This window comes from Gekko japonicus, unplaced genomic scaffold (assembly GCF_001447785.1).
Source record: "Gekko japonicus isolate JY-2015 unplaced genomic scaffold, Gekko_japonicus_V1.1 scaffold182, whole genome shotgun sequence".
Lineage (NCBI taxonomy): Eukaryota > Metazoa > Chordata > Lepidosauria > Squamata > Gekkonidae > Gekko > Gekko japonicus.
Window position 1 is genome coordinate 770,710 of NW_015173128.1, and position 9,728 is coordinate 780,437.

The 9,728-nt window shown below is 43.3% G+C and overlaps 1 protein-coding gene across 1 annotated transcript in view; it reads left to right on the plus strand.

The window, feature by feature from the left end:
* CPD (carboxypeptidase D) overlaps positions 1–9,728 on the plus strand; it is a 33,175-nt gene that overhangs the window by 11,117 nt on the left and 12,330 nt on the right. The window contains exons 3-9 of the mRNA XM_015422064.1: positions 969–1,111; positions 2,083–2,252; positions 2,591–2,955; positions 6,801–6,992; positions 7,594–7,761; positions 8,807–8,916; positions 9,290–9,392. Coding sequence (XP_015277550.1) covers positions 969–1,111; positions 2,083–2,252; positions 2,591–2,955; positions 6,801–6,992; positions 7,594–7,761; positions 8,807–8,916; positions 9,290–9,392 — 1,251 coding nt within the window. The remainder of the gene's footprint in view (positions 1–968; positions 1,112–2,082; positions 2,253–2,590; positions 2,956–6,800; positions 6,993–7,593; positions 7,762–8,806; positions 8,917–9,289; positions 9,393–9,728) is intronic.

Genomic DNA, 9,728 nt, shown 5'->3' on the forward strand with positions numbered 1-9,728 from the left:
CCCCCCCCAGTATCACGGGTCCCTGCTTCCTGCTTTTATCTAATAAGAATGAGCTTTGAACAGGGCTGCTGAGAGGGAAGGATTAGAGGGACAATATTCAGAGTGGGAAGGCAGTCAAGGTGCCCCTGGTGGATAGGGGCATGAGTCTGCATGTGGCAGAGTAAAGCAGCATACAGTTTTAAGTAAAATAGGAACAGTGTACTTGTTATAATGAGCATATAGTTGTCAGGGCTGTTGTGGTGCAAATCCATCCTGTTAGATAGGCTAAATGTAGGCTATGAAGCACTGAAAACCCCCCAGTGCTCACTCAGTTCAGTTGACTGTGAAGAACAGAATAATATGGTATAACAGCCCCTCCCTGTGTACAGTGCAGTTGGCTTCTGGATCTGGGCTAGACTTGTCCATGGTATATTTGCCTTCTTTGTTTAACATGCTGTAACAAGCTGAAGCAGAACTTAAACTAAAGCCCCTTTCAAGCAGCCTCCGTAATCCATTTTAGCTGCCAGTTGTGAATGGATTATTTGTGTCATTTCAGACACAACTGTTTTGGCTCACGGACACTAATGGAATTTATTGCCGCTGTCCAGGCTATGCTAGGCCCCTTGGGCTCATCATCATGTAAAAGCACCCCTTTTAGCTGGAGATGCCAAGTAGGAAATGTTTAAAATTCTGACTGTGTTATAGGGAGTTGGTCTCTTTCTGAATTATTATTATTTTTGTCTTAAAAGATGTGTAATTCCATCCTGCATTGATCCCCCTCAAAGGCATTGCAGGAGTACCCAGAGACAATTGTCTTTCTGGCTGTCTTAATTTCCTCCCCTTCTTCAGCCTGAACACAGGAGCTTGCCCAGTCTGCTGAAAGAGCCACTAATCTGAAATGATGGGGAGAGATTCTGCTGATACAGAGGCACCTAACTGGCGACACTTAGCAAGATTACTTCATGTTTCTTGCATTTTGAATTCCTTAGGTGGCATGCAGGATTATAACTATGTGTGGGCCAACTGCTTTGAAGTCACCTTCGAGCTTTCCTGCTGCAAATACCCCCCAGCATCGCAGCTTGAGCTGGAGTGGGAGAATAACCGGGAATCTCTTCTCACCTTTATTGAAAAAGTAAGTCTTTGTTTCTGCACTTGTAAGGTGGAATGATGAGGGGGAAAAGAACAGCAAACCATCCCAGGAAATGTCACAGGCAGATCAGATTGCCAGTGTTCTCATCTGGCATTGCTGCACTACCCTGGCTTTCAAGAGTACCTCTCTTCTACATTGTTCACGTGCTCTTCACGTTTAGAAAAGTATCTCATTATTCAGGAAGGTCAGAGGAATGATATCATAGAATCCTCTTTCTGTGCTGAAGAAAGCCATTATTCCTTCTCTCTGCAGTGCCCGGGGGCCTCTGGGACAGAAGAGAGGAAGCCCTGGCCTCTCAGTCTCACGGGCCTGTGGTTGTCCCTTTTACAAGTATGACAAAGTGCCTGGCTGTGGTCCTCTCTTGCTCTGCAGACCTCCTGCATTGCCTTTGTTCTGTTGCAGAATGAATGGCAGCCTCTGTTGTGTTATGGTGCTGTGGCAGCATGAGACAGATTCAGTTTGTTGGGTCTCCTGCAGGAAAAAAAAAGAAAGGTTCAGGCAGACTTGCCTAGTCTACGGCAGCATCTCATGTTTTAGACAGTTCTGTCTGCGGTTCTACCGAACTTTATGGACTTCAGGGAACCATAGGTGTACTGTCACATGATACACAAACATACACATACTGTCACATGATACACATGATACACAAACAGATTTCTGCCACTCTATTAGGGCTGTCTCTGGTCCAGGCCTTTCTATGTATTAGTAGTTTGGTTATGGGTGCAGTCTTGTTACGTTTTTTGTTGCTGGACTTCTGTAAATAGAACTATTTTCCTGTCTGTTTAATAGCGTCCTATTTATCTGTGGCCAGGGTAGACTGTTGGGTAAAGGATGGTTAGTTTGAAATAAAAAGCTGCTTATTTTAGTGAAAAACTACACAGCCACAGTGACAGGAAGAATTATTTCATTATTCATACCTTCGTATCTGTTTCGCGTCATGTCATTCTGTCCAGGTCCACATTGGGATCAAAGGGTTTGTCCGGGATTCGGTCACTCAGGCTGGCTTGGAAAATGCAACTATTTCCGTGGCTGGGATTGCTCATAACATCACTACTGGTCGTTTCGGTGATTATCACAGATTGCTGGTTCCCAGAACCTACAACATCACAGCGGCTGCTGTGGGGTAATGTCTCTGAAACTTGTGTGGGCCTGGGCTGTTGTTGGCAAGGGTTCCTTTTGAGCCTGGTGCTGAAATCCTTAGACAGTGTTGTCAGTTCTTGCCCCATGTTTGCCATGAGCCTGCTGGGTCCTGCTGTTTGCTCATATTCTTTACATTAAGGAGCAGAACAAGAGGCAGTACAGCAGCAAGAAAGGGGAAGGATTAGATGCGTATTAAGTACTATTGTTATTCTTAGCTAAGGTGGTGGAATTTAGTTAATCCTTATGGGACTTTCTCCCGGGCCAGGTCTGGGTGAAAGAATTTCAACCTGAAGGCAAGAACTTAATACCTTTCTTTTGTAGTTACCTGCTGGTCACCATGGTAAATGTGGAGGTGAAGGAAGGGAATGCAACTGTGGTGGACTTCTCCTTGGAGCCTACAGTAGCAGTGCCGATCTCTGATCCTACCCAGGATACACCAGTAACTGCCACCGACTCTGCTCCCAATGCTACCAATGTGACCAGTACAGAAAGGCCAACCCCTGCCCACCAAGCGATCCAGCCAAAGGACTTCCGTCATCATCACTTCCCAGACATGGAAATTTTCCTGAGGAAGTATGCCAATGAGTACCCAAGCATCACCCGCCTCTACTCAGCAGGCAAGTCGGTGGAGCAGAGGGAGCTGTATGTGATGGAGATATCGGACAACCCAGGAATCCATGAATTGGGTAACTCATTTAACCATCCTAGATCTATTCAGACGGCGTAGTTAACTCAGAGCAAAAAGTGTACCAGTGTCCTTAGTGGGGGATGTTCCTTCCAGGGTACAAGCAAAAGAGCACCAATGGCAAACACAAAAAGTTGGCAAGATAGAGCAGAGGCTCCAGTTTTCATCTGAAAGTAAATGGAAAGGTGTTGCACAATTTTTCATTTTGAATACAATATAATCAGAATTGGCCCAAGCCTTGTTCTCAGGGCTGCTTCATCTTCCTGCTAGCAGCATCCCTAAATATTTAGCCGCCACTTTTCATGAAGCACAGCAAAATGTGGAGATAAATGCCCATATTGTTCTCACTGGTAGACAGGTGGAGGACCTGTAAGCAATTCATGGGAGAGGAAGTTTGTGGCATTCACCAGGTCCCAGCTTCTTCCTCCTCACACCACCACTACCTGCTGCCTTCCCTTCCACACTGTATTATCTCTTTTTCTCTTTTTAAATTGAAAGATGATGGTGATGTTATTATGTTCAGCTTATTCTGTGTTTGTTGCTGTTTATTAGAATTATAGAGCCATACAGACCATCTAGTCCAGCCCCCGGCTAGGACCAGCCTAAAGCATCTCTGACAAATATTCATCCTGCCTCTTCTTGAAAGCTGCCAGTGAAGGGGAGCTAACCACCTCCCCAGGCAGCTGATTCCACCTTTGAACCACTCTGACCGTGAAAAAGTTTTTCCTAATATCCAGCCGATACCTTTTTGCATGTAATTTAAACCCATTGCTTCGGGTCCTATCCTCTGCTGCCAACTGGAACAGCTCCTTGCCCTCCTCCAAATGACAGCCTTTCAAATATTTAAAGAGAGCAATTGTTGCCCTGATTGTGATATTTTGTAGAAATGAATGAGGTGGTACATTCAAACCATATAATAAATTTTCCTTCAGGCCATCAGTTTGAGGTTTTCCTCTTTAACTGTTCTCCCCTTCTCTTGTAAAAAAACAGCTACAACAACAAAACCTTGTGCATAAGAAAGCTCAGATGGAAATGTGTTAACCATTTGTTCGGCTGGCACATAGATGTATGAAATGGATTCTTTTACTGCCTTGAGAAGCGCTCCTTGGGTTTCTGTTCTTAATTCCTCTTGCGTGTACATGCGAGGTGTAGGTTCCTTGAACCCAATGACGCCCACATTACCCTTCTGTCTGAGCTGCTATTTCAATATGTAAAGTGGATCAAGAGGCTACTTGTGTTTGGAAAGGGCCACTAATAGGATTCATGTCTCTCAGGTAAATATGTAAAATCTTGAAGCCACAGGAAAAACACACATTCCCCCCTTTTTTTGCTCCCCCCTAAAAGCCCTAGAACTTTGGAAAAGATTGAAATATATGCAATACTTTCCTATCAAACCTAAATTTAGTTTATTGATAGAACAACTTAAAATGAATCATTTAGAAATTAGTTAATATATAAATGGCACTATGATCTTTGTGGGGTTTAAAGGTATAAATGGCTTAATTTTCTGTAAGAAAAATGCATGTATACCCAATATCTGAGAAGGCGTTGCAAACTGCTGCATACTATGCTACCGTAGTACATGTATTTTAATTTTTACTATTTGAGAGTTATGCAAAATAAAAGTTGAAACTCAATTTTGTAGTAAACAAAAGTAACTATTATTAGGACAGAAACACTTGACTACAGTCACAGTAGGTGGAGATACAAGCATATTTGGGTATTAAACTTTACAATATTGAAAACACTGAACTATTTAATAATATATTATCATTAAGCACATTATAGCATATTAATAGCTGCCGAATTTATTTAAACAAAAAATCTTTAAAATATTTGTTTGCAGTATGTATAGGAATTATCATTATGTAATACTGTAGATTGTCTTACATAAAATTTTTCATGCTACACATTTTGAGTAAAATCTCATCTTTTATTTCATAGCAGCAGGGAAAAATTATAGAAGTGTTTTCAGTGTACCCCCAAATTTCTCAAATTTCCAGTGGAAAAATTGGGGGGAAAGTCATTTAAAATATCTGGGTTTTTTCTGGGCCTTCACATCTTCACTCTTGGGGTAGTTAGCACTTAAACTGTTGTTAGCACTTAAACTAAAGTTTGATCCGCTTTAATTTTCTTAAGAGACAAGTCTAAACCATATGGGGGTTTGTTTAGAAGGAGGATGATTGTGGTGGGCCATGGTAAAGATTTATAAAATTATGTGGAGAAAGTGGTTAATTTTTTCCCTTCCCTTTCTTGTAATACTGGAACTAATGGGCACCTTCTGAAATTTGTTGGCGGTACATTCATTATGGTTAAAAACATAACATGTAATTAACTTATGGAACATAACATGTAATAAACACTTAGTAACATAACATGTAATTAACGTATGGAATTCAGTGCCCATTAAGATGCAGTGAGTATCATTGTCTTAGATGGCTTTTAAAAGGAATCAGACTTCTCTTTCATGTTTTTATCAATGGCGATTAGCCACAGTAGGGTCCCGGTCACACGGCGAATTTGCCACGGGAGAGCCATGGGTGGTGGGCGGATTATCGGGGCGGGATCACACCGCAACATCTGGCAAGTGGAGCGCACCCATGGCCAACCCGTGGCATACCACCGAAAAAGCGCAATAAAAAAACAGTACCTCGTATGTAGTGGCAAATGGTTTGCCATGGGCTGCCTCCGGACTTCTGCGGTGTGATCACGCCGGCCCCTCGTTAATGCGCAGGCGGGGAGGACAGGACCCGTGGTTTGCCGCTGACGTGTCGGATCGCATTCTGGCGGCTCTAATTGCACTGGAGCAATTAGCCACGCCTCCCCCCCGCGTTATCTGGCCCGTGCGACCGGGGCCAAAGTAAAGTAAACCTGTGTATTTAGAGGCAATATCTATATATGCAATTCTCAACATGGCTCCAGAGTGTGGTTTAAAAAACTGATGCGCTGGTTCCAGGTACAAGAAAGCAAGACTGTCCCAGGGCGAAGTAGTACCTATGCAAGCACAAGTGCTGCAACTCAAGCAAGAAGGTGTCAAATGAGTTCTCGTTGTGAGAACTCAATGGCAATCAGGCTGAAGGAACCTTGGAGAGGAAAGTATGTGCTTTTTGTTTCAAGCCCAGATTGCTGATCAGCTGGCTAGTGGGAGCTGGGCTTGATAGAGAAAGCATGCAGGACATGTTTTATGCTCCAAGCTCCCCCTCCCGCAATTGTCCAGCAGAAATGGGGGGGAGGATGGAGGCAAAAGTACATCTGGCCCACTTTCTGCTCTGAGCCAGCCTCCCTTCTGCTTGACAGTTTTTGGAAACGAAGATGTTTGTTACTGTACTTGCTTGGGGCATTTCTTAGTTTTATTTGTGTGTTGAATAATATGTTGTAAGCTTCTATGATAATATTGAAAAGTGGGATATATAAATGTTGTAGATAAAACAAAAACTGGCTGATCATGATTAGCACATGGAATTCACTGCCACAGGAGGTGGCGGCGGCTACAAGCATGGACAGCTTCAAGAGGGAATTAGATAAGCATATGGAGCAGAAAGTCCATCAGTGGCTATTAGCCACAAGGTATAGATAGAAAGTCTCGGGCTGGGGCAAGCGATGCTCTATATTCTTGGTGCTTGGGGTGGGGAGGCAAGAGTGGGAGGGCTTCTATTGTCCTGAACCTGCTGATGGCACCTGGTATTTTTGGTCACTGTGTGACAGAGTGTTGGACTAAATGGGCCATTGGCCTGATCCAACATTGGCTTCTCTTATGTTCTTATGATGGGAAACAGAATGCTGCTGCTAATGGTCCTCTGGTCTGATCTAGCAGGACTGAAAGGGCTCTTTATGTTCCCCTACCAGGTGAACCAGAATTCAAGTACATTGGGAACATGCACGGCAATGAGGTGGTGGGCCGAGAGCTGCTCCTTAATCTCATTGAGTATCTCTGCAAGAACTATGGGACTGATCCTGAAGTAACAGACTTGGTTCAAAAGACTCGAATCCACATCATGCCCTCCATGAACCCTGATGGCTATGAGAAATCTCAAGAAGGTATTGGTGCTTACAAAGTCTTTGGAAGTTCATTAGGTGGCTAAACATGTACTGAACTCCAGAAGTGGGAGGTACCTGTTAAAGGGCAGTGGATCACACCATTCCCTGGGGAAAGGAACAGACTTTTCTGAGCAAGTTGACTTCCTGCTGTAGAGTTCCCTGAACTGTATGCATGACTGTAGGCTGAAATTTGCAGTCAGATAGGTCTTGCTGGCCTAACAAAGCAGCTCTTTGATTTATTTGACTGCAAACCAAATCCTGTTTTTCTGGTGAAAGACTGATCCCCAGATACGTTTCAGGAGTGATGTTGGAAGGAGTGCAGTATGGGAAAAAGTCTGCAGTTGCTTGCACAAGTAGGCAGGCCTCTGTAGAGCTTACAAAGCTGCTGACATGGGCAGAGTGTTTTGAAAAACCAGTTTGAGTTTTCCTCTTAATGGCTCCTGAGTCTTTTGAACAGAGAAGGCATGGGATAGGAATATTTCAACAGTAATGCCTACAGTTTTTTTTACATTTCCTTGTGAGTGCAAATTATTCTAGGGGTGCTTATGTTGCCTTGAAACCAAGAAAGTGTCATCTCAACAAGTTCTCTTTCATTTCTCAGGAGACAGAGAAGGTACTCTTGGCAGGAATAACAGCAACAATTATGACCTAAATAGGAATTTTCCAGATCAGTTTTTTCAGATTTCAGACCCTCTACAGCCAGAGACGATGGCTGTCATGAATTGGCTGAAGACCTATCCTTTTGTGCTGTCTGCAAACTTGCACGGAGGTAAGAGAATGAAGACCAACCTGAACGGAAAACTTGTGGGCCCTCTTTTTGTAGAGGCTGAATTGCACTGGGATCTCTCTGCTGTACCCTAGAGGGAAAGGTTAAATAAGGTGCTGTAGAGCTAAACTGAATCTGGATACATTTTTTGTGGAAGCGGTGCTTTCTTTCTGACCCCAGGAGTCACTGTAAGAGAATGTTGAATTGGCTGGAAATGTCTGAGAAATGTCACAGGGAGGACATTCTGTGAGTAGTTTAATGGAACATTATGCAGACTTCCTGCATTTACTTATGTGCGTTCTCTGTTTTTGAGGCCTTCTGAAAGACTTTATAAATATAAAAATCCTAGAGGGAGTTACCAGTGATTGACTGCTAGGGCTGTGACATGAGGTCACCTCCGTCTCAAAGAAGAACTCCTTATTGTAGCATTTAACCAGCTCAGTATGCTGATAGAAGGCGGTTGTAAAATACAACCTTCAGTGACAACAAATCTTCCTGAACAGTGTCAAATCCACACATTGCTTTCAAAGTCCACACACCCCTGTCTTGAGTTGTCTATGTGCTCTGTTACGACAGTATTTTCCAGAGCTAGTGTGGGGTAGAGATTAGAATGTTGGACTAGTATCTGGGAAACCCAGGTTCAAATCTCCACTCTGCCATGGAAGCTTGCTTGGGTGACTTTGGGCCAGTCACACACACGCAGCCTAACCCACCCCTCAGGATTGATAAAAGGGAGGAAAGGAGAACTTTGGGTCCCCACATAAAGGCGAGATATAAAAGTAAATAAATATTTTCCCTCCTGTTAAAGGTGAAGCAATTTATACACAGGTTCTCACTTGCTTCTCTTTAGAGCAAAAGCATTCCAGCAGGTGGGTTGACTGTTGCTCCATAGTTCATTTGTCACCTGTGTATACCTCATTTAGTTTGGCTAATTCTTGGCTGTAGAAAAATAGAAGTATGTTGGCAAGAAGGTTTTCTTTGGTGCTAGGACTATCTATTCCTCTGAAGAGAAAGCTCTCCAAGGTGAATCTCTTGTTTTTCTTTGCAGGGTCTCTAGTTGTTAATTACCCCTATGATGATGACCAACGTGGCACTGCCACGTACAGTAAATCCCCAGATGATTCCCTGTTTCAACAAATTGCTCTTTCCTACGCCAAGGTAACGTTTCATGCTGTGTGATGCTTCTTGTTAAGTGATTCTAAAATGTTTTAGATCAATGGTGTAAGGAAGTCTGGGAAGAGATTCTTGTAGGTATAAATGTCACTGCATTTTCTCCTTGGGGAGTTCTAATGAAAATGCACAGCAGCTTGTTTCCTAGTAAACTCAAAATAGCAGTATGTTTTCCTCAGTCTTTAAACGTTGATAATTAGGTTGTGTATACAAAATCAAAGCAAGAAGTTTGAGAAGATGGAATGAAAGAAATGTAGTTGATTTGAGAGGCATAAGAATGGCTGCTTCCTGTGAAAGGCAGGTGGGTGATGATGGTATCATTCCAGGAAGCCCCTGTTTCACCAGTGATTGTCCTTTTCAGGAAAACGCACAGATGTTCCAGGGTCACCCATGTGTAGAAATGTATCCTGATGAATACTTCCCTCATGGTATCACAAATGGAGCTCACTGGTATAACGTTCCAGGTAAGAAGGCACCAGAGCTGGAAGGGGGGGGGGGGTCTGTTTTCTGGTGGTCGCAAAACCATCTTTGCCTACCTGAGGCTTTGTGTGTGGGAAGAGGGGAGGTTAAAAGTCTGCTTAGGTGTGCTTCTGCAGGCTTGTGTATTCCACAGCTCCCCTATTTAACAGCCACTGTACAGATGTGACTGGAGTTAATAATAAGTTTTAGCTTATGTGAATTGGGTTGGGGAGTGTTGGTCTAAGGGAATTGGGCGAATGGCACAGTGTGACTTCTGACTTTATTTGCACAGTTTAATGTACGTACTTTGACACTTTGGAAAGAGCGACTTTACATTTCCC